The sequence below is a fragment of the Ciconia boyciana genome, chromosome 1, assembly GCF_034638445.1.
Source record: "Ciconia boyciana chromosome 1, ASM3463844v1, whole genome shotgun sequence".
Taxonomy (NCBI): Eukaryota; Metazoa; Chordata; class Aves; order Ciconiiformes; family Ciconiidae; genus Ciconia; species Ciconia boyciana.
In genome coordinates, this window is record NC_132934.1 from 88,898,493 (window position 1) to 88,923,086 (window position 24,594).

General features: G+C 41.4%; 1 protein-coding gene across 13 annotated transcripts in view; it reads left to right on the forward strand.

Moving 5' to 3' along the window:
• The window catches only part of USF3 (upstream transcription factor family member 3), a 41,971-nt gene extending 18,455 nt beyond the window's left edge, over window positions 1-23,516 (forward strand). For 4 of the 13 annotated variants that reach the window (XM_072880953.1, XM_072880945.1, XM_072880962.1 and 1 more), the window contains exons 2-9: window positions 53-136; window positions 781-931; window positions 1,172-1,306; window positions 2,177-2,241; window positions 4,324-4,352; window positions 6,869-6,951; window positions 8,547-8,643; window positions 9,772-23,516. In XM_072880953.1, coding sequence (XP_072737054.1) covers window positions 2,195-2,241; window positions 4,324-4,352; window positions 6,869-6,951; window positions 8,547-8,643; window positions 9,772-16,241 — 6,726 coding nt within the window. In that variant the 5' untranslated portion in view covers window positions 53-136; window positions 781-931; window positions 1,172-1,306; window positions 2,177-2,194 and the 3' untranslated portion in view covers window positions 16,242-23,516. Of the gene's footprint in view, window positions 1-52; window positions 137-780; window positions 932-1,171; window positions 1,307-2,176; window positions 2,242-3,645; window positions 3,830-4,323; window positions 4,353-5,217; window positions 5,381-6,868; window positions 6,952-8,546; window positions 8,644-9,771 lie in introns of those variants that run through there. The other 9 variants (XM_072880934.1, XM_072881013.1, XM_072880995.1 and 6 more) reach the window with 8 other exon arrangements.
• The last annotated feature ends 1,078 nt before the right edge of the window (window positions 23,517-24,594 follow it).

Consider the following 24,594-nt stretch of genomic DNA (forward strand, 5'->3'; position numbering starts at 1 on the left):
AAGATGCCTGGGCTCTAACCAGATTTACCTTTTTTTTTTTTTTTATAATCAGAATTGCACACCTGCTAAACTCCCCCAGCTAACCCTTCATCAGTCAGTCCAGCCACACCGAATATGATGAATGCAGCTAGAATAAGTAAGTACTGCTGACCATCACCAGCTATGCACAGGAGGGATATAAGTTACAGATGCCTTGGGTGGGGAAACTGGCTTTCAGAGTTGTGAATTTTCACTAACTTGAAGGACCTGAGATACCAACTGGACTAGTCTTACTACATGTAAACAAAAATAAAATTGTTAGTGAATTAAGCTAAATGGATTTAAAGGAGAATAAATCTGTTTTTAAGATGAAGTAACACAAGGTAATTTGTAAGAGAGTGAATGAAAGTGCTGAAGCTGCACTACTACTTTCTCCCACAGTAGGAGACACTGTTAACTCTGTCAGGTTTTTTCATAATTTATGCAGAGCATGGTCAGTGAGAATGGAGAAATGTAAATAGACAGTGATGCCCTCCCTATGGTCTAGGGAAGTCTGTGGTGATTGCATTTCAGGTAGGCTGTATGTAACGCCCAGTGGAGTGGTGTAATGCTGTAACTTGTCTCGGAGAGGGTTGTGTGTAATTTTGTGATGGTGTGAACACTGTTGTGTAGGTGGAGGAGTTGAATTAGGTTCCTGAAAACTTCAGGCACTTTGAATTCCCCAGGCTGGATCTATTTGCAGGATATCATTGCCTGTTTGCTTTACTTCATGGTTTGCCAACATTTCCCATGTCTTCACAGGAATAGAGAAAGTACTTAAAGAAGGGGTCGAGTGATAAACAGCATCAACCTTAACGTTTCTCCTCAGTTAATCTTTACTGAATGAGCACGCCACATTCAATTAACCTTCTAGAGTATAAGGACTGGAGAACATCATGCGATTTCTGTTCTGGTACGATACAGATTATTTCTGTTAACTTTACACACGCATACACACAGGTGTGTGCACAGAGCCCTTTCCAATGTGTATGCTTCAGTGCTTTGGGAGCTTTATAGATAGCTGGCTTTCTGGTTTGTAAGGATTTTTGTTTGTTTGTTTTTCATGTCAGTGTCAGTAATGGTAGGCTTGGTTTACATTAAGAACTGCTTGGTGTTGAAAGTTATATTAAAAACCACCCCCACTTCCTTACAGTACAAACAAACAAACAAAAATATACCCTAAAGATACAAAGCCTGTTAAAAGAAGCCGATGAGCTTTCCAGGAGGAGCCAGGGAGAGGCGAAGCCATGAGGAGTCTGAGGGCCGATGGGAAGAGTTGCAATAACAGGTTGGTTGGTGAGAGAACAAGCAGAAGCATGAAACTAAATACAGAGCTCAGCCTTATCAAAAAACAGGTTTTTATTTTTTCCTGTTGTCATCTACAGTATACTTCATGTTACTTGCTCTCTAAAATTCATTCCTCTGGTAGATACATGTTCGACCATCAATGACTTAATCTCATCTTTTGTTTATTTTTTTCATAATGTTTTTGTTTGTCTAAATACAGGCTACTGATGTGTTCAAGCTGAGGACAAGTTCGGTGCAATTTATTAGGCTGTTATGTAAAGCTTTATTTCATAACTTTGTGACAGACTGTTATGTATCTGAGAACATAGGGTGTCATTTTTGGCCATTTTAAGCTGTACGTTAATTTGATAGCAAGTAATTTTTGTAATTTGCTACATTAATAGCACTGTGAATTTGTATTTAATAAAATGTCCTCATTGTAGCTTGTATTTTGCTTAGCATTCATGCTTTATTTAGAACTGGGAATTGAATACATATTCAGTTAGGAAGGGCTGATGAAAGAGAGTTCAGCTGTACCTCCTCCCATTCAAAAAACAATCATATACTCTCATTTTCCTTCTTGTTTCCTTAAAGTAGTTGAGATTATAATTGTTTTTATATTTAAAGTAATTGAGGAAATGGAAACCAGTTCATCATAGACAGCAGGGGTTCACAAAGCACCCTGATAGGTAACGTCCTTCATTTTTAATGCTCACGTGACTAGCTGCTCTACATCAAGGTGATAGACTTGTGCGTACATTGTAGTATGGCCCTGTCCTTGTGGTCAAAGGCAAAATGATGTAACAAATGTCGTGTGCTAAGAATTCAGAAGAGTGCAGGAGTTGTTAATTCCTTCCACAATTTTCTTCAGACTCTCTTCTCCGAAACCATGCCAGAGATGACAGAGAATGAGACACCTACTAAGAAGCAACATCGGTGAGTTTCTGTGGGAAAATGACTATTTTGTAGTTCTGTAGTCTGTGGTCATGTCACAGTTACGAAGTTTCTAGCTAAAAGTTTGGCAATAAGGGTATTGACGGGAAGTTCTGGGGGTTGACCAGGATTGATCCAAAAGTTTGTAACTCCACCTCGGTTAGGGTGTGGCCTGTATTATTGCAGAGACTCCTGGTAGATATTGGGGGGTCACTATACTCATTTTGACAGAGTAATTTAGATCTCTTCATCAACTGCCAATGGAATCTGGATCTTACATCTTGAATCTCTGCTGGAACTTGAAATACATCTTGAGGTTGTACAGCAACCTATGCAACACTATGACCAAAATTTGTAACAAAGTGACTCGGAGCTCATTACAACTTTTCCAGGTTTTCATTCCATTGTAGTAGCATGCTGATCTAACACCTTATTGGTAGGGGAATCCTTCAATCCCTAGTTAAATACAGCATTCATCTTACGCTATGTGGCCATGTAGGATATGATTTATGATAAGAAAAGCTCAGAGAGAACATTGATTTGTCCTACATAAATTTTTTCAGTCTTCATGGATTTTGTGACTCTTTCTTACCCCACTAATAGAGTATTTTGGATTCTGTATTGGTAATGGGAATCAAAGGGTAGCTGGGTCTCTCCAGCCCTTATATTCTTGTGCATATTTAGGATATATGATCAGTTCTGACTGGCAGATGATTGTTTGGGATATAAGTGAGAGAACCATAGTTTACTGTAAAATAAGAAACCACTTTAAATTATAGCTTACATGCATTCCTGTTCTGGTGGCACAAGTTTTCAATGAACAGAAGATTCATCACTTCTTGAGTAGTTGTAGAACACGTGCATGCTTCAGTCGGCATTTATTTGACTTGAAGATGTTCGTCTTTAGGCATTATTTCTTAGTGAATGTCTCCAGGTCTGACCATCTGCAGTAACATTACTGTCTTGTAATCATTGTCTAAGTTACTCTAGATGAATGCTACTTTTGGTGAGTTACCAGAAATAAACGTATGTCAACTCGAAACATAAAGCATACATGCCCCATAGTAATCACACGTGTCATTCACATCTATCTTGCATTCTCACTTCAGATTCCTTGTTACATCTGGACTGTGCTGTAACAGTGGAAAGGGAGTGCAGAAGATACTACTCTGTTTTTTGAATATTCTAGCCAAACATCTAGACCGAGAGTGCGCTGCTGGACAGAAATCTTTTGAAAGATCTTTTTTTTTTTTTCCTGGAATATTTCTTTTTCCAGGAAACATGTGCTTTGGTTTACTATACTTCCTGAAAGTATTTGGCTTACTGCATGTATACAGTACATCTGATTTATGTATGTAGAGTACACATTTGGGATTTACTGACTTCCAGCAAAGCCAATTGAGGCATTGCGCAATGATTCTGACCTTGTTGCCATCAGTCCAGAAATCCCAGGTGAACATCTGAAAACAAAGACAAGCCTCACATGCCCAAATTATACCTATCCAGAATTGTGAGGCAGTAAAGAAGAACAACTGCAGAGGAATGATAGTTCTGGTTTCTCACACAAAGGAAGCATGTTTGATACCAGAAGGTATGATGTTTGAAGGTAACATGTCTGGAAAAATCAATTTGCATGGTAATGTTTTCTCCTGTTTCATTGATTCAGTGAATGTAAAAGCAACATTTCAAACAAATACTTAACTACCTTGTTGCTCAGAAATAGAACTAATTTTTTTAATATTTGGCCTTATTGAACACTGAATAGTGTAATAGTTGTTGCTGAACAGAAACATAAAAATCCAGCTCTGCCCTATAAATATGTAACAATAATCAAATGGAGTATTACGCTGTGCCTTGTTATACTGAAATTGATTTAAGTCTGAACATGAATGAGTTTTTGTTAGAAACTATTTATTACCAATGTCTAAGACCAATCCTTGCAAGTGTGACTTCTACATTCTTGTTCACAGAGCAGAATATATTTAGTACTTTTAGCTGTAATGGAAATAATAAAATAAATATTTGTTTGTATGCAGATTTTTTCCCTTCTGTTTCACATCACTGTTTTCCCTTTATGTTTCACAGAAAGAAAAACCGGGAGACGCATAATGCAGGTAGGAACATTATGCTTTGTTGTTTGGTCTGGAAATAAGCACAGATGCTTTGAACTAGTAAAACATATTTTGCATGGAGAAGATTCCTCCGTAGGAGTTTACTACACTTAAAAAACCCACCCTACCAAACACCTTTCTGTGTCTTTGCATAGAATATCTGTGCAGAAGGGCTTTCTTGATTGTTTCTAGTTTGCTGTTTTCCACAGTACAAGGTTATGGTAGCATGCCCAAGTATGAAAGTATGACTGTGCTCCTGGCTTTCCAATGCTAGTAAACGAAGAAGTAAACTATTTCAGTTGTGTACTATTCTAAAGAAAAATAAATGCACAGGCATTCACACACAAATAATACCCACCTCTCTTAAAACAGAGATAGATATCCGACCCGAGAGCTTTAGAGGTTCCCTGGATTAGAAATATTCCTGTAGCCTGTCCCTGAGACACCCACCTGGATATTGACATCCCAGAAATGCTGTGCGAATACTGGCTGTATGTTGCAGGAGTTGCATCCCTCGGGCAGCGACTAGTCAGCGTCTAGCTCCAATGGCATCTTCTACAAGTAGCAGCAGAAAGATGGACTGGGGGTCCAAAACCTCTGACAGGTTTTGGCCTGGTTTATCCTAAGAAGTTGATTCCAGTTCTTCTTTTATTAAACAGCACTATTGCATGGTCTTCACAAACTCAGCTGGAAAAACCACTGAGTAGTTTCCATGTGAAGGCTGTGGAATATAGTGCTTGTCGGGCTGTGCCCAGGGTGTGGCCAATTTCTTAAGGATTAACAAGTATCAGGAAATAGTCTTATCAAGTTTACTTCTAAGATTACCGACCTCATTCTAATTCTCAGTTCCTGTTTTACTTGCCAATAGCTTTCCAAAGTCTTCATCTACTGGGCTGAACTCTGCAAGATGTGGGGACCAGCTCCCTCCAACCCTGTAGCTTGCTTAGTCATTAATATCTGGACAAGCTGAGTAGAGCATGGAAAATATTATCAAAACAAAGGAATAGCACTTCACAACCACTGTGATATCTGTATGTATTAGTAAGATATATAAAAATTAAGTCCCAAGGATCACGTGTTTTAATGTTGATACAGCTGCTCTGATTTTTATGGTAAATTTCTTGCAGAAGATACTTTGTGTTGCTGTGTTTAGTGTATTTAGACCTGTCTCTGTCAACACCACCAGTCTATCCTGAAATATAAAAAATAATTTAGTAGTTTGAGAAATGTAAACTGAAGTGACAGACTGCTGAAATAAAACTGTTTAAATTAAATTAGTATATCCTTTGTAAAGGAGTACAGTAAAATATATGCACCTGCAGATCACTGTGTGTTTCTGTGTGCCACCAAAAGCAGCCAGCTGTGCAAACCACAAGGCAATACTCAGCATAATGAACGAACGATACGTTGATTTGAATCTTGACAAAGCCATGACAGCTTTTTTTCAGGCTCTTTGGGAAAAAGGCATCTAATAGTTTTAGTTTGCGTAGAACACCAAAACATTTAAGTCAAAAAAATAGCTACATGAGAGTGAACTATATTTGAAAGAAACTGACCATGGTGGGTGGAAAACAGAGATTAATACTGTCCGAAAAAAAACACACCCAAAGGTATTTATACAGCTAGACTTGTAGTGTAGACCCTTTGCGCCAGTATCTAGGCCTCGTGAAGAAGTAAATGATGTCACTAGAAGACAATGAAGCATTTTCTGACCTTCTCCAAAATGGCTATTTCACCAGAAATACTATTCGTTCAATATTTTCTTTACTCCCAGCCATAATTAGACCTTGTGGAACAGTTATACCTTTGAACATAAAAAAGAGTAACTGATAGTCCATATACTGACAGCTTCAGCTATATTCAGTGTTGGCTGCTCCATCAATATAAATTTAAAATTAAGATTGAAAACTGGTAAAATCTAAATTATTTCTCTTTTGGTGCTAAATTTGACATTAGTATTTAAGAGACATGGATTTCCTTCCCAAATCTGAAACTGATTCTTTCCATAATCTTGGTTCATTTGCTTTCTGTATGCCTAAATTTAATCAGTCTGCCTTGTGAAAAGAGTGTCATAAAGCTCAGCTAGAAGCATTATCAAAACCTGAATTTTGAGGTGTAGCAACTCCTCTTTTCCACAAAGGGAAAAGAATATCTTTTTAAGATATTATCTTTTTGAGATATTATCTTTTGATATTATCTTTTAAGATATTATATTTTTTAAAATCTTTTTTTAAGATATTATCTTTTAAGATATTCTTTTGATATTTAAAAGATATTGCTAAGGGAAAAGCAGTATCTTTTAAAGATATTGCTTAGTATGTTACAGCTCTCAATTCAGCTGTGTATTAATTCAATAACTGAGGTTTACTTTAGAGGAATTTTTCTCCTCTCTCAAGTTACTAAGGGTTCCAATATGTCATGAAATAATGTATTTATGAGCCCTTACATTGGTACTAGTTGTGCTGCTGTTGTGCTGACTTGCCCAACCAGATGACACAGCACATATTATTTTTGCTTAGTGGAGAGACATCGAAAGAAGAAGATTAATGCTGGGATAAACAGAATTGGAGAACTCATTCCCTGCTCTCCAGCACTTAAGCAGGTGAGTGTCCATTCAAAGGTGCATACAAGTTTCCTGTAAAATGCTCGTGTGTTTCCCTGTCTGTAGAAGTATAAATACTTATTTTGCTATTTGTCTTCGGAAGAAGGCAAAACTGTCTGAATTAATATGCTCAAAAATCTTACTGGTTATTAGTCTTCTAAAAATTATTTGTAATAGAATTCCTTTTTGGAAGTGCAGGGCCACATGAATGTAATTATGCAGATTTTGAGCTTTTTATCTGAAGGTGTTGCATATGACTGCTGAAGGAATGAAACGGTACGAGTTGTACATGTGACTGATTTTCCTCTCAACTCATACATGCAGTATTTTTGAGGAGGTGTAAGCTAGACTAATGTGCTTATAGTGGTTTGGTCAGCTTGCTGATGCCTGCCTGTGCATTTGAGTCACAGCTTCCCAAAGTTCTCATTCAGGGTGCCTGAACATTGGTAACAACAGAAGGTAAAAATCCTATCTTGGCTGCTGCCTCCCCTGTTGTGTTGAGGGGATGGATAGTTGTTCACCCTTTCCTATATGGGCAGGGTGGCAGGCTAGACAGAAGTAGGTTGGACCTGGCTGGTGGGTTGCTGGTTACGTTGTGCAGCTCCTGTTTGTAAAGTCAGTTTCTACTGATGCTGTTTAATGTAGTCTGTGTGATGTTCGAGTGGTGAAAGCTATGGGTTAAGCAAGATCATTTTTCGGGTCATTCTCCAGTCCCTTCTCTGCCTTTTGCTGGGGTCACTTAATGTCCTAAGATGTAAATAGAATTGCATGCATGCTTATTTTTGTCGTCTTTCATAAAATGGGGTGAAAGCAATTCAGAAAGTGAAATAATAATAGTAACTTAAGACAGTGTCCTTGTGAAAGATGAAGCAAGCCAAATGGTTTGAGGCTGATGCACAGAAACATCTTTTTCAAGACAGAGCCATCTACAGTAAAGGCTGTTCCTACAGAACAGTAGAAGAAGAAATTAAGAAATGAATGGGGGGTTTTGCAGACAGAATAAGCATCGTTTCATAAAAGGAAGACGGTGGAGGAGTTATGGTAGACTTTCTCTTTCCATATTCTCCAGTATATTAGTTTCAAAATTATGCATACACCTCCCTGGGTAATTGTTCCACATTTGCTTCTTTCCTAATAAAATATTTACAAGGCAGTATCCTGGAAATTTCATATGATGTATATGTTTACTCGTGAACAAGAATATCAGGCTGCTCAGCAAGCAATGATGCTTGTTATTCATTTCTGTGGCCCTAGTATCTAGCTTCGGGCATCGGAAAATGGCAGTTCCAGCACTGAAAACGTTATTTTGTAAAAACTCATGGCATTTTAGGGTCAATATCACTCATGACAGCTGTAGTTCATCTAAAAAAAAAAAAAAACCAACAACAAAACAAAAACAAAACCACAAACAAAACAAAACACCCCCCACCCCCCAAAAAAAAAAACATTAAAAAACTCCCAACAATATTCTGAGAATCATTTGGGTTAGCACATTTTTAAAGTGAAGACTCTTGGAGCAAGTGCAATCTCATCGTTAATGGATCTACCAATGATAGACCTTTCTCCTAATTTTATATATATGTTTTCTTTTAAAGAGCAAGAACATGATCTTGGATCAGGCCTTTAAGTATATAACAGAAATGAAAAGACAGAATGATGAACTTCTGTTAAATGGAGGGAACAATGAACAGGGTAAGTACAGATGCTGCTGGAGGCTCTAGAATTTCTGTCACTCACTTCCATTGTGTGTCTGTTAGTACTGACTAACAACAAAGCCTGGATCAACAGACTTGGCAATCAAAAAATACAGCTGATTGGAATATCTTGAAATAAGAAGCCAAGAGAATGCCCAAGTGCATGTTCTTGCACATGGCTATGAGATAATGAAGCAATCACATTGTAATGTAAAGTAATTACAGAGCTTATAGGTGATACAACATCATCTAGTAGATTCTGTCCTGATTTATTCTACTTTAGCGACCAGAACGATTTCTGACAAACTTCAGAGTTAGATTTTTTTCATTGAAAACGTGGAGTTCCCTTCATGCATAGAGCTATTTTTTTTCCTTTCAAATGCTGTAAAAGTTATAAAATTTTTATGAAATTGTTATCAAATTATAATGCATCATATGAAATCTTCTTGAACAGATGTGTAAAAATACAGTGACGGAGGTATGACAGAAATAATCTCAGAGCTAATGTTTGGTTTGTGATTTTTATTTCTCCCCATAGAGTGGAATTCTAAATAGTTTATTTTTATCTTGTCAATGTAATTGGGTTTGAAAAACCTAGGTGATTTTCCTAGTTAGGTGAGCTGTCTCCAGGTGCATTGCCAGTTTTTATGGCTTTACGTAAGTGCTTTGTATTTAATTTTGCATATCATTTTTAGATGTAATGAAACTCAATTGTCCTGGAAAGCCATGAGATTATCAATTAAATAAGAACAGTTTTAGTGTTTGCAAAGGAGCAGGGAAAAGAAAAAGATAAATTAATATGCTCGTATTTCCTTCAGTAATTAAACAGTTTGATTAGTGTTCAGTTTCATCTGAGATAGTCCTGATGTTTTTTCTAACTAAATAATTTGATGTATCCTGCTATTGGTAACAGAATAGTCTGTGAGGTTCATTCACTTTCCTGCTCAGTAGAGAGGCTTATCAGGATAAGAGTCTTCAGTTATGTTATGTTAACCATTTGAAGAGAGCATACATTATTAACAATTTATTTCAATACTACATAGTATTTACTTTCCAAGTCATGTGGTAACATTACCTAGTATTTGCGCTGGTGCTGATGTAATGGGGTGCTCTCACTGTTTTGTAGCTGAAGAGATAAAAAAACTCCGGAAACAGTTGGATGAACTGCAAAAGGAAAATGGGAGATACATCGAACTACTGAAAGCAAATGATATTTGCCTGTATGATGACCCTACAATCCACTGGAAGGGAAATCTCAAAAATGCGAAGGTCTCAGTTGTTATTCCCGGTGATCAGGTTCAAAAGAACATCATTGTCTATTCAAATGGGAGTCAACCCAATGGAAATAACCAGGGAGCATCTGTCCAGGGAATAACGTTTAATGTTGGTCATAATTTACAAAAGCAAACGGCCAATGTTGTGCCAGTCCAGAGAACTTGTAACCTAGTAACTCCTGTGACGATTTCTGGTATTTACCCCACAGAAAACAAGCCATGGTCACAGACTACAGTTTCTCCGCTGGCATCTGCTCAGGCAGCTGCAGCAGGGAATGTTCTTGAGCTTTCCACCCCGGAGAATGAGCGAGGTGTGCTCACTGCTGCTACTGCCAGCTCACAGAGCTCATCTCGATCCGGAACAGAACAGGAACTACAGTGTTCGTCAAGTAATGCTCCACAGAATGATCAAAATCTGCCCAAAAGTAAAAATGATGAGGAGGGCACTAAATTAACAAAGAAAGCACTCCTGCAGGGAATGAGCCTTCCTTCCAATGCCTCCACGGAAGCCTCCCAAGTTCAACAGGTGAATACAACTTCCTCAAATACACACAATTGTAGGAGTGAGCTTCAGGAAAGCTGTGTCATTTCAACCATGGACACAGCTTGTGTGCCATCCGTGAGGCTGTCTACTGTAGATAGTTTTTCCTCTGTAAATGTCCTCAAAAGTACAGACTTAGTAAGTAGTGCTGGAATGCCTGTGACTTCTGCAGCAGAAGGAGTTAAGGCAGCGACAACAATAAGCACTCTGCCTACCAGTCCCCTAGAGAACTGCTGGTCTTTTTCAGGCTCTTCAGGCGTTGGCACTTCAGACTTGAAAAACATGAGTAGCCTTACACGGATGCCTTCAGCTGGAAACACACAGACCACGTGGACAACTTTGCAGCTAGCGGGAAATACTGTTCAGCCACTAAGCCAAACGCCGTCTGGTATAATGACTGCACTATTAAACGAGCCAGTTAATGGTGCCGGTACTGTATCTTCTGCTCACAGCAGGCCTTTGACTACAAATATCAGTTTGAATACTTCTCTGCCTGGAGATGGCCAGGCAGCTGAACAGATTGTAGTTACCTTGCCCTCATGCCCACCCTTACCTATGCAGCCATTAATCAGCCAGCCACAGGTTAAAACTCAGGCTGCAGGAAATATCCTTCCATTAAATTCAGCTATGCAGGTGATTCAGATGGCTCAGCCAGTCGCGTCAGCTGTTACAGGAGCACCAGCTAACCAGAATGTCATCATTCTCCAGCCTCCAAACCCTGCTCCGTGCCCTCCAATTGTGAGAGCAGAAGTTCCCAGCCAAAATGTTAGTCAGCAAATTGTAATTATACAAGCTGCTAATCAGAATCCTCTTCCCCTCCTCTCTGCTCAGCCTTCTGCTTCTGTAAGGGTTCCCGTGAACGGGCCAACTGCAATCGCGAACTCTAGCAGCTCCATACAAAATGCTCCTCTTCCACAGACTTTTGGAGGGAAACACCTTGTCCATATATTACCAAGACCATCTTCTTTGCCATCTTCTAGCTCTACGCAAACGTTTTCAGTTACAATGTCAAATCAACAGCATCCTCAAACTATCTCATTAAACGGGCAGCTTTTTGCATTGCAGCCTGTGATGTCTTCATCTGGAGCTTCAAATCAAGCCCCTATGCAAATTATTCAACCCACCACCAGCGAAGATCCAAATACCAATGTTGCCCTCAATACATTTGGTGCTTTAGCTAACCTCAATCAAAGCATATCGCAAATGGCTGGACAGAGCTGCTTACACTTGTCTCTCAGCCACCCTACCAATCCTGCAACTGTCAATAACCAGATTGCCACAGTTAACTGTGTGTCATTACCAACTTCTGTGGCATCTTCAGTACCTGCGGAGGTTTCAGTATTAACTAGCGTGTCTAATTCGATAAATGCTTCCCCCAAAAAAGCAGCTGCTGGCTTACCAGCCAATGCAAAATCAAAAAGGACAAACAAAAAGCCAAGTACAAAGAAACACCAAGCAGTCAACAGTAAAGCGTCCTGTCCAGTAGTTCCTTGCAAGGATGCAGGGAGGGTTGACTGTACTCCTGTGGAAACAGTGGCAAAGCATTCAAACGGTGAGGGGCTGCTTGAAAACACTCCAGCAGTATCGCAAGCTTTAACAACATCACAGGTGAGCGGTGTGGCAGCATCGAGTGGCGTCAGTGTTTCTGACTGTCATTCCAAAGAGGCTGCGAGCTCTGAACAGGCAGGGAAAACCTGCTCTGTCCCAGAGCCAAGCTCGGCAGAGGCACCTGCTTCCTCACCACTAGTGTCCGTGGTGTCAGAGCAGCTGGCGCTCATCCCGCCGACTGCCAAAGATGCTGCTCCTCGCCAGCAGGTCCGTGGGTCTCAGAACCGTCCACCAACTGGCTCTGCCTTGTCAGAGTCTCCCAAACCCTGTGAACCCCCCAGCACCTTAACGTCCTCTCGTACCGAAGCACATGTGACACGTTCTCAGGTTGCTGGGATGTCAGTAGCACAGAGCAGCACAGTGGGTCATACTTCCAAGGCAGGAACGATTTTGGAGTCCTGCAGCGTTGCGCAGGATTCCTCAGTGGTAATGCAAGATGCGGACTTGTTAGAAGGACAGGGTCTAACCAAAATGCTGTCTGATCTCACGAAAGAAAGAACAGCTGTGGAAAAAACATCTTCATTTACCGTTCAAGGGGAGCATTCTAATTTTCCCATGGAAAACTCTAAATCAGGAGAATCAAATGTTGATTTGCCTGAGAAGCAGGAGCTCTTGCTAATGAACACGGAAGGTGATACTCTGTCCCAGCATCACTCCTGCATTTCTGATCAGGAAGTAGTCAGTGCTTCCCTTATTGCTAGCAGGCAGGCAGACTCCCCAATGTCAACTAGCTCTGGCAGCAGTCGAGGCTTCTCAGTTGCATCTATGTTGCCAGATACCACCAGGGAAGATGTTACTAGCAGCACCTCAACCAGTACATGTAACAGCTGCACATTTTCAGAACAGACTGACATTGTAGCTCTTGCAGCAAGAGCTATTTTTGACCAGGAAAACCTTGAGAAAGGTGGAGGCGGAATGCAGGTTAACATGAGGGATGCCATCTCTAAGTCAACTGAGGTTGCACCTTTGGAGAGACAGCAACAGCCTTTTAAACCTCAGCCAGCAAAAGAAAACAATGCAGGGCCATTGGAAGCAGCACCAAACAAATTCAGTACTCAAGATACAGTACAGACAAATGTCGATAGACAGGTTGAAAAGCCAAGCTGCTCTGTAGGAGGTGTGGAAACAGCAAACACTTCTTTGCAGATTTCTGCTTCCCAGTCACCAAGCATAACCAGTTTAAGCGTGAATAATTTAATACACCAGAGTCGCATTGTTCATCCCCTTGTGAGTTGCTCAAGTTTATCACAGTCTTCAGAGCCAGCAAGTGTCCCTGCAACTGTGAGCCTCTCCCTTCCATCTAGCACATATGTCAATCAGTCTCCAGGACCTGCTATGATGAGTGAATACGCTCAGGAACAACTGAATGCTATTAGGGCAAGCACCATGCAGGCTCCCCAGCTGCAGGAATCGCACTTAAAGCAGCAAAATCATGAAGGTCGCAAGGACTCTGCCAAGCGGGCTGTTCAAGATGACCTTCTGCTTTCTACGGCAAAGAGGCAAAAGCAGTGCCAGACAACGCCCATAAGGCTTGAAGGGATGGCATTGATGAACCGAACACCGGAGAGTATTGCTGATCAAACACAGATGCTAGTCAGTCAGATTCCTCCGAATTCATCCAATTCAGTGGCATCAGCGAGCAATCAAGGGCATACGGATGGCCTTAATAGGTTATTCCCATCAAACAGCAACTTTGTAACACCACCTTTGAGACAAACTGAAGTTCAGTGTGGTTCTCAGCCATCAATTTCAGAGCAGCAAGGCCAGGCAGGGCAGCACTTGCAGCCAATTCAACATGTTCCTGCTCAAGGCATATCTCACCTTCACAGTAATCATCCATACTTAAAGCAACAGCAGGCTGGTCAGTTAAGAGAAAGGCACCACTTGTATCAGCTGCAGCACCATGTTAGTCACGGGGAAAACTCAGTCCACTCTCAACCCCACAGTGTCCACCAACAGCGAACAATACAGCAGGAGGTGCAGATGCAAAAGAAACGAAATCTCATCCAGGGAACACAAGCCACACAACTTTCTCTACAGCAAAAACACCATGGAAATGATCAAACACGGCAAAAAGGTGGTCAGCCTCACCCTCACCACCAGCAAATACAGCAGCAGATGCAGCAGCACTTTGGAGCTTCCCAGCCTGAAAAGAACTGTGAAAATCCTGCAACAGGCAGAAACCATCATAACCACCCTCAGAGCCATATAAATCAGGATATTATGCATCAACAGCAACAAGATGTTAGCAGCAGACAGCAAGGTTCAGCTTCTGAACATGTGTCAGGGCACAATCAGATGCAGAGACTTCTGACCTCAAGGGGCTTAGACCAGCAAATGGTGTCCCAGGCAAGTATCGTAACCAGACCATCAGATATGACATGCACCCCCCATAGGCAGGAAAGAAATAGAGTTTCCAGCTACTCTGCTGAGGCGCTCATTGGGAAGACGCCCTCTAATTCGGAACAGAGAATAGGAATATCTCTTCAAGGCCCTAGGGTTTCTGACCAGCTGGAAATGAGAAGCTATCTTGATGTTTCTAGAAATAAAGGGTTGATCATTCATAATATGCAGGGCCGCTTATCTGTCGACCATACAGTTGGCTCAGATGTGCAGCGGCTTTCTGATTGTCAAACATTTAAGACAGCTGGACCCAATCAACAACCGACAGGCAATTTTGATGTACAGGCTTCAAGAAACAGTGAAATTGGTAATTCTGTGTCATCCCTCAGGGGCATGCAGTCGCAATCTTTTCGAATCGGTCAAAATACTGGGCCGTCCATAGAAAGACAGAAGAGATTGCCCTACCAGCCAGTACAGGGTATTCCAACAGGAAATACCCTGCCATCAAGGGAAAATGAAAACACGTGTCACCAAAGTTTTATGCAGAGTTTACTTGCCCCTCAGCTTGGAGATCAAGTTAGTGGAAGCCAAAGATCAATTCCAGAACATCAAAGGAACACGCAGTGCGGCGCCTCCTCCACAATTGAGTACAACTGTCCCCCAGCACGGGAGAGCGTCCACATCCGAAGAGATGGTGATGGCCAGAGTAGGGAGAGCTGTGACATGTCTATTGGTGCAATTAACACAAGGAACAGTTCTTTGAATATTCCTTTTTCGAGTTCTTCTTCCTCGGGAGATATTCAGGGTCGCAATACGAGCCCAAACATCTCTGTGCAGAAGTCCAATCCCATGAGGATGACAGACAGTCATGGAACTAAGAGCCACATGAATACACCTGTTTCTAGCAACATGCATGGAGTTGTGAGGCCAACTCACCCTCACCCTGCAGTTTCTCACGGAAATGGGGAGCAAGGGCAACCTTCTGTTCGTCAGCCAAATTCTTCAGTTACGCAGCGTTCGAGGCATCCTCTGCAAGATAATGGAGGTTCTAAAATACGTCAGCCCGAAAGGAATCGTTCTGGAAATCAAAGACATGGAAACGTCTTTGACCCTAGTCTTCCCCATCTTCCTCTGTCCACCAGCGGCAGTATGATCCTTGGGCGCCAGCAGTCTGCGATAGAAAAAAGAGGAAGCATTGTCCGATTTATGTCTGATGGCCCTCAAGTGTCTAATGATAACGCAGCCCCTGACCAACATACTCTGTCTCAGAATTTTGGATTCCCTTTTATTCCAGAGGGTGGCATGAATCCACCGATAAATGCCAATGCCTCTTTCATCCCACCAGTCACTCAGCCTAGTGCCACTCGAACACCAGCTCTAATCCCGGTCGATCCTCAGAATACCCTGCCATCCTTCTATCCTCCATATTCTCCTGCCCATCCTACCCTTTCCAACGACATTTCTATCCCTTACTTTCCCAATCAAATGTTTCCTAACCCAAGCACGGAGAAGCCAAGTAGTGGAAGTTTAAACAATCGATTTGGATCCATTTTGTCTCCTCCCAGGCCTGTTGGTTTTGCTCAGCCGAGTTTTCCTTTGCTTCCAGATATGCCGCCAATGCACATGACCAACACGTCGCACTTATCCAATTTTAACTTGACATCTTTGTTTCCAGAAATAGCCACAGCTCTTCCTCCAGATGGTTCAGCAATGTCGCCTTTGCTTTCTATTGCAAACACATCTGCTGCAGATTCTTCCAAGCAGTCCTCAAACCGACCTGCCCACAATATAAGCCATATTCTAGGTCATGATTGCAGCTCAGCTGTATGAAAACTGATAGACTGACTTCTAGTCTGATGCATTGTTTATATATTTAAGAAGAAGAAAGTGGATCTTACTGGCGTCCCTGAAGAGACCATTCATAGCATCACTGTTTATTTGCCTAAATGTATATGGGTACTTTTTGTATTTATATACACACTGTATTTCCATCCACCTTACTAACTTTAAAGCACCAGTGCCTATAGCAATGCTTACTTACTAGTAAACAGTAAGGATGCAACATTTAGAGCTGTGCAAATATTGGTTGTTGATTTTCCAACAATCAAGTTTGATGTCCGATTGTTCCAGGGTAAGGGCCACCCTCAGTAATACATGGATGTAAAGAAAGCAGTGAGAGCATCCGTATGGGAGACAGGAAACAAATGCTACAGGTTTGGTTTAGTTTCTGATGCATTTACCTGAAACTACAGGCAAACTTGGAGTGGCTTGCATTTCTCTTTTTGCTTTGTAAAATACCTTCAGGAGCCTCAACACAAGTCAAGTCTGTGTTAACCCAGTGTTAGTTGATAAAGACATTTATTGTGCAGCTTTTGTCTGTTTGAAGCTTGTCACATGCACTTGACTTATGGCTGACTTGACCTGGCAAAAATTACTGTGTTTCCATGGTCAGCAATTAAAAGTACTGCTTTAGAAAATTCAGATTTGTTTAACTCATGACTCTGTTTCTAAGAAGAATTTTGTTTGGATCTGTTTTAACAATGGCTTCAGTTACTGCTGAACTTGGTCAATGTTTTAATGTAGCTTATGACTCCTTCTGGTGTAGTCAGCGGAGACAGCAGTTGTATTTGTTGCTATTTCATTGTTCATATGCTGCAAGTTACCTCAGGGTGGGTTTTGTACCTTGTTTAGCACCTTCTTAATGTCTTCCCCCCCCCCTTTTCTTTGGCCCATGCTCAAACACCAGCTTTCTGGTTTCTGTGAGTGACAAGCCCTTTGTTGTACCAGGCAGCACATGGGAGGAGGACTGAGCCTGTGGCATCCCGCAAAATGAGCAGAGATCCCTGTGGGCATAATTTTTACTTAACATTGCTGACAGGATCGGGGACCAAGTTAATATCAGTACTTTGCACTTGAATGCACCTTTTGTCTAAACGCATATGATCGTGGCTGAAGGAGGAACGTGAATGTGTCAAGACCGAAACGCTGCATACCAGGAAGACATTGTGATTTGAGCACCACGAGGAAGGGGGATGTGTTTGTATGGACATGAGAGACAGAGTGAATGCGCATGCACTGGCTGAGTCTCCAGTACTTTCACAAATTTCGGTCCCATTTCTTTTAAAGGAAAAGGAAGAACTAGGTAAGTTTTATTTATTTAATGGTTCTGCAGTGTGATTTTTCTTAAAACAAGGCAGAAATATTTGTCTTTTATTTTTATGAGTTTGGAAATACCGTTCTGGTTTTGATTCTTCAAATAACGTAGTAACTTCAGGTCTCCTTGTATGCAGTCCTCTCTTTACCAGCTGAGGAGTGGCAAAAACTGCTCCGGGGCCTCTTCTCTGGGCGGGGTAAGCTTGAAACACTTGTGTGTTGCTCACCAGTGCATCATTTTGCTGCTCCTGGGACCCATCACAGGTTCTTCCCCAATGCCTCTCCTAGTGGGGGGGGTTGGGGGAGAGCAGGCTCCCTGGGATTTTTTTTTCTTTGAAAAGCAGAAAGGAAGATGTTCTTCCATTTCCAAGACCAGGACCCACAAAGAGGGACCTGAAAGTTTTTTCCATAGCTTGACTGCTCAGGCCTCGTTTTTGCTAAGTCCTTTTACACTGATCCAGGAAAATAAAGAGGCTTTAGCATGAAAAAGAACTGGGCTATGTCTGTAGCCCATCCTGACAATGTCTCCACTCTTATAATCTGGGGTCTGATGTTTTTCTGCAAAGTTAAGTAAAAAGGTTCTGACTCAAACTGGGAATCACTTTTTAATTCAGATGAAGCTTATCTTAGGACACTAAATCTAAGTGGTGCATCAGTTCTCTGTGTTTATTAAAAATAATAGATTGAATATTTATTTCACTTCAAAGCAAGGCAGCTTGTCTGAGTTTGACTGTGAAATGGGCTGCCAAAGTGTAGTTAACAACCAAATGGCAGCAACTGGCCTGTGCAGAGCAGGAGGGTTAGGAACAACGGTCAGTCCTCAGCTCCGACTAAGTGCACTGCAGGTCTGGGTGTTACCTGATGAGACTGATCAAATTGATTTCCCTAAGGCAGTAGATCCTGAAGGGGCTGCCTCAGGTGGTGAAATGAGCTCCATAACGATGAGTGGCTCCAGGGGTTGTGGATGATAAAGACAGGGGGATTGAATCAGCAGCTATGCTGTGCGTTACATACTTGTTTAGACCATTAGGAGGGAAGCAAAACAGCCATTCTTGCTTTCTTTAAATGGAATTGTGTGTGCAACAGTGTATTTGGCTTTCAAGACAAATTAGTGAAAAATTAGGCCCTGGCTTCCAGGACTTTATATAAAGACATTAATCCTGCTCATCATTCCAGGCATTCACGTAGTACCACATTCATTTCCTCTGCTGGGAAAATTCCACTACTTAATGACATCTTTGAAAACTGGAGTGGGCTTGTAAGCTTATACGAACCAGTTGTATCAGTTGAATGTTCACAAGTCCATGGGGCCTGATGGGATTCACCCCAGAGTACTGAAGGAACTAGCAGGTGTTACAGCAGGACCCCTCTTGATCATCTACCAAAGGTCTTGGGAGTCTGGGGAGGGCTCTGTGGGCTGGAAGTTAGCCAACGTTATCCCAATTTACAAGAAGGGTGTGAGGGAAGACCCAGGAAACTGCAGACCTGTTAGTCTAACCTCAGTTCCTGGAAAAACTATGGAGAAGATTATACTGGGTACTATTGAAAGGCATTTAAAGAATAATGCAATCATCAGGTACAGTCAACATGGGTTCACAATGGGAGAGTCCTGTTTAAGTAATGTGATATCGTTTTATGATAAGGTCACCCTCCTAATGGATGAAGGGAAGGCAGTGGATGTAGTTTTTCTGGGTTTTAGTAAGACTTTTGATACTGTCCCTCACAGCATCCTTCTGGACAAGTTGTCCAACTGTGGGATGAGTGGGTTCACGGTGTGCTGGGTGAAGAAGTGGCTGGAAGGGCAGAGCTCAAAGGGTTGTAGTGAATGGGGCTACATCTGGCCGGTGACTGGTCACCAGTGGTGGTCCTCAGGGCTCAATTCTAGGGCCAGTTCCATTCAATATATTTATCAATGATCTGAATGCAGGAGTTGAATGCACCATTAGCAAGTTTGCTGATGATACCAAACTGGGAGGCGCTGTTGACTCTCTTGAGGGACAAGATGCCTTGCAGGGGGATCCAGACAGATTGGAGCATTGGGCAATGATTAATGGGATGAAATTTAACAAGTCCAAATGCCGGATTCTGCACCTAGGATGGAGTAACGCCAGGCACAAGTATAAACTGGGAGAGGAGGGCTGGAGAGCAGCCCTGCAGAAAGGGATCTGGGGGTGCTGGTCGACAGCAGGCTCAATATGAGTCAGCAGTGTGCCCTGGCAGCCAGGAGGGCAAACCGCATCCTGGGGTGCATCAAACACAGCATAACCAGCCAGTCAAAAGGGGTGATTGTCCCACTGTACTCAGCACTGGTGCGGCCTTACCTTGAGTGCTGTGTGCAGTTCTGGGGCCCACAATTTAAGAAGGATGTGAAGGTCCTTGAATGCATCCAGAGGAGGGCAACAAAGCTGGTGGAAGGGCTGGAAGGAATGTCCTGTGAGGAGCGGCTAAGGATTTTGGGCTTGTGTGGTTTTCCAAACAAGCTTTCCAAAAGGAGGCTGAGGGGTGACGTCATTGCTCTCTACAGCTTCCTGAGGAGGGGAAGTGGAGAGGGAGGTGCTGAGCTCTTCTCCAGGGTATCCAGTGTCAGGACATGTGGGAATGGTTCAAACCAGGGGAGGTTCAGACTTGATGTTAGGAAGCATTTCTTTACTGAGAGGGTGGTCGGACACTGGAACAGGCTTCCTGGAGAGGTGGTCGATACCCCATGCCTGTCAGTGTTTAAGAGGCATTTGGACAATGCCCTTAATAACATGCTTTAACTTGGTCAGCCCTGAAGTGGTCAGGCAGTTGGACTAGGTGATTGTTGTAGGTCCCTTCCAACTGAAATTCTATTCTATTCTACTCTACTCTATATGTTTATTCCTTCATATTGATTTCACTATTAATTTCACTGGTGTTACATCGAGGTTAAATGTGCTCCTGAGTATTCACAATAGAATATGTATGTCGGCTGTGATCATGTTTTCTTTTTTTTTTTTAATGTTGGACATCATTTTCTGAAGAGGCAGTAACTGTGTCAGTAACTTTCATATGCCCCTTTTCTGTTTACATAGATGACCAAAAATAGCGACCTTGTTCACAGGATACCTGTAGTGCAGGTAATCACAACACAGGCATTTTAGCGATATAAAGACTGTTGCAATTTTGCAGGAACTGCACAGTTTTGCGGTGTGTGGCTCAAAAGTAATTACTATGTGACTGACCCTAAGTCTTCTCTAGAGGATTGTTCCCTCCATTGTTGTGGCAGGGCATGGTGATTCCTGTGTAATCACCATGCCACTTTGTTGTCCTTCTCAGGACTTTTTCTGAAACCTGCCAAGACCAGGACGGAGAAATATAATTTTGTTGCCCTCCTTGAACGTGGCAAGTTCTGTTGAAGGTCAACCACATACCAGTGTGAGTCTTCTTACATGCCATAAGTGATGCTGAATGATCCTGTGGCATTGGTGTGGGATCAGGAAGACCGCTATGAAAAGAAAGGTAGGCAGACCTATCTGCAAGAGCTTCATATAAACACATTTGTCCAAATTCTGTTATTTACACTGCTGACTGGCTTTTAGATCAATTTAATTAAAGAAAAATTGGCTCTATTGTGTAGTCTTTTGGTCTAATTGAGTGTCCAAGATGGTCGTTGAATGCTGAATCTGGCCAGGTCCCCTGGTGTAAGAGCAACTTGTGGGTTTGCCAGAGATTTCAGCTTCTCACATGTTTGTGCTCATATGCCTTTAGGAAGAACAGCGGATGGACTGGATATTTCACATCAAAAGAGAGGAAATTAGATGTTAAGTAATTTTTGTTCGCTTTTAATTTGAAGTTGTTCTAGTTTTCCTCTTCACCATAATCTAATCACCCCTGCCGTTCCACATTGACCAGGCCACGGCTCAGCTTCTTGCATTTAGTTGTGTAGGTCAGTTTGTGCCACTGACAGGTCAGTGTTTCAGCTCTTCCGACTGCTGGCCCTTTCCCAGGGCTTTGGGCTATGCTCTCAGGAAGAGGAGCGATTGCAACATCTTTACCATTGAGTGGAAACTATTTTTTCTTTTATTTTCTTTCTTTTTGCTTTTATTTTTCCTTTCCCCTACCATTGAAGCTGTTGTGTTTAGGTAACAGGTTGATAAGACTTCAAGGAAGGCTCACCTTACCTTGATATATGCTTTTGGGGGTGGGGGAAGTTTGAAAAAGGAGCTTCTGTAAGCTTTTACAGATCAAATAATTGTTTTATTTGTTATAGTAACAATTTGACAAGCAAATACATTTTCTTCAGCAAACAACTATGACACCAACAATTTGTTATCTTTTTCTCCTAAGAATTACCTGGCAATTAACAGTTCCTTTGTTTTTCAAGATGTAGTTGGAAAAGATTTTGTGGTTTTAATTGCAATTTGTTAGCCTGAGAATGGCATTTGCTCTTCCATAATACCTTTTGAAGGTTACTTACACTAAATGGGGGTTTGTTTTGGTTTTAAAGAAAGGAAAAATACCCAGTACTGCCTAACTTAGCAAAAGAAGCAGCAGAAGGGAAAGGTTCAGAACTACCTCTAGGGTGGGACTGCCACAGCTGACAAGTGTTGTGTATCTGTGGCTTTCAGCTAAATGACTTCAACAAACAACAGCAAATGGTATAGGGCTGGATTGCATGTGTGTCAGTGTAGTCCTTCAGTAATCCCTTAAGGAGCCTAGGAGAATAAGAGTAGAGTCAGGCTAAATTGAAAGCAGGCAATAAAATAGTAATGTATTAACATTTATATACCTTTTCATTGAGAGAAAGGACCTCATTTGAAAGCAGCTAAGGAACCTGATTTGAGGTGGTGGCTGAGCCTTACTGGAATGTGTTTTCCAGCTCCTGCCACCTGCTCCAGTCACTGTGCTGCTGCCTAGGTGGAAGAGCACCTCTCTGAAAAAAAAATATGCTGTGCTAGTACAGAGCCTCCTAAATTTTGCACAGATTTCCTACTGCACTTTAAAGCTGCGCTGCTGCTGCTGCTGTGGTTGGTGACTGTAGTGCTGTTGCAGGAAACAGATCATATAGCAGGGCAACTGCAGAGGGCATTGCTGGAGAAAAGGGGTCATTTCATTATTTCTGATCTCCTGTTGTCTCTTCACCTTATTCAGAGGTATTTGTGCAGTCCTGGCTCAAGGACTTGGTTACAAACTCACACTGTAATCTGTTTCTGGATGACTAAGGGTAGTCAGCTGTGCTAAGAGCTGTGATCTTTTGCTGTTCCCCAAAAAGGTTTCATGCTCGTCACTTTAATAATGATCTCACTTTGACTGGAAAGACAGAGTAGCATTACATCTATTTATACCAAATTGGCCAAATTGTGTTGTTTTCTGATACAGTAATATAAGGAGGTCCATGCTTTATCATCCCTTAAGCTGAGTTATCTGCTACTGCTGTTCCCTTCTCCCACTGCCACTGATTCAGCATGGGTAGCAGCCACAGGGACAGGAGTGCCAGTGCAGACACAGGTTTGTGTGTGACAGTGTTTTCAACCTCTTACTGCCTCTGCAATCCCTAGAGCAAATCTAAAATCTGAGAGCACCAACACTTTATTCCCTCTAGTTATACTGAGAGCAAGTTATTATGTGAACTAGTGAAAGATTTAGCAGAGGTGTTTAGTCATGATGATACAAAACCTTCTTCTCTCTATAAACAAGCCCTGCTTAGTTACACAGAAGCCATTTATTATTTGCTGATACCAGTTTTCATGAGAAATTTAAAAAAAAAAAAGAGGCATTTCTTTCTGCCTCACCAAAAGTATTTTTACAAGTAGGTTCCAAGTTTGCAATATGCTGCTGTTTCAGCAATCACAAATGTGAAACAACCAAGCTCGCAGTGGGTTGTACCCCTGCTCCTGCCCACTCACTGTGAGAAGGGAAGCAAATACAGATTTTGCCACAGGAGATTAATAAAAAATGCTGTTGCCCCCCACCATGTAAATTATTTATATTCAGTCCAGGGTTTTCTGCTGTGCTTCTGTTTTATACAGCTGTAAATTACTTGGATACAGCCCCAGTGGAAAGTCCTTACTATTTTGTAATGGAAAAAAGGAACTCTGCAGTAGAAATCTATAATGAATGAACAGGAACATCATCTTCCAATTGTAAATAAGATCTTGTTCTGTTTATTTTGACATCTTTTTACAAATGTGTTGCATTCAGGTGTAAATATCCCAAAACCATGATCTTGTTCAGAGTTCTGAGATTTCTATTGTTAAATGTAATACTTTGTTTAATAGTTGTAATAATTATTTGTATAGATATGAACATGATAGTATTTTATTAAAAAAAAGAAAAATGCTCTTTGAATACTGTATTTTTTGGTACAGCTTCTTTCCCCATGGAAAGCCATGCATTTCACTCTTCAAGATAGTTAAATAAAAGCTTTGTTTTGAGGCTGGGAATTTACATTTATAGTTCTCCAGTGTATATTCTCTGCATATACCAGAGTTATGCACCACTTTATTTGGATATATAAAACTACATAATCCAGAAAAAACATATGCTGATAATAAAGTATTTAAATAATGCATGGCAGATGCTGCCCTTGCCCAGGTGACAGTGATCACTGTGTTAAGATACAACTTCAAGCTTTATAAAATGCCTCTCATCACACAGTGCCATGTTGGTTGTGAAGTGCACTAAAATAGTTCTTTTGTCACAGTTTGCATCTGAAGGATGTGGTTTGGATGAGACTGGTACAGAGATGCTGCAAGGTAAGTAAAGGCTTTTTGGGAGGCTGCATAATACAGTTGCTATGAAACAATTCCTTTCGGGGGCTCCAGGATGCCTTGCTTGTAAACCTCAAAATTCTTGTGGAATCTGAAGATGCCTTAATAGAAGATGATTTTTTTTTTTTAATTAAAATTTAGTTAAAATTTAATTAAAATTTTAGATGAGCTTCTATTTTGTTGCTTCAGCAACAGCCAGTGTCTACAGTTTAATGAGGAGGCTGTGTTCAGAGATGGCTGTGGCTCAGTAGAACATCAGGAAGATGTGTGCATGACTAAGGACAGTCTCTGAGCAGTCA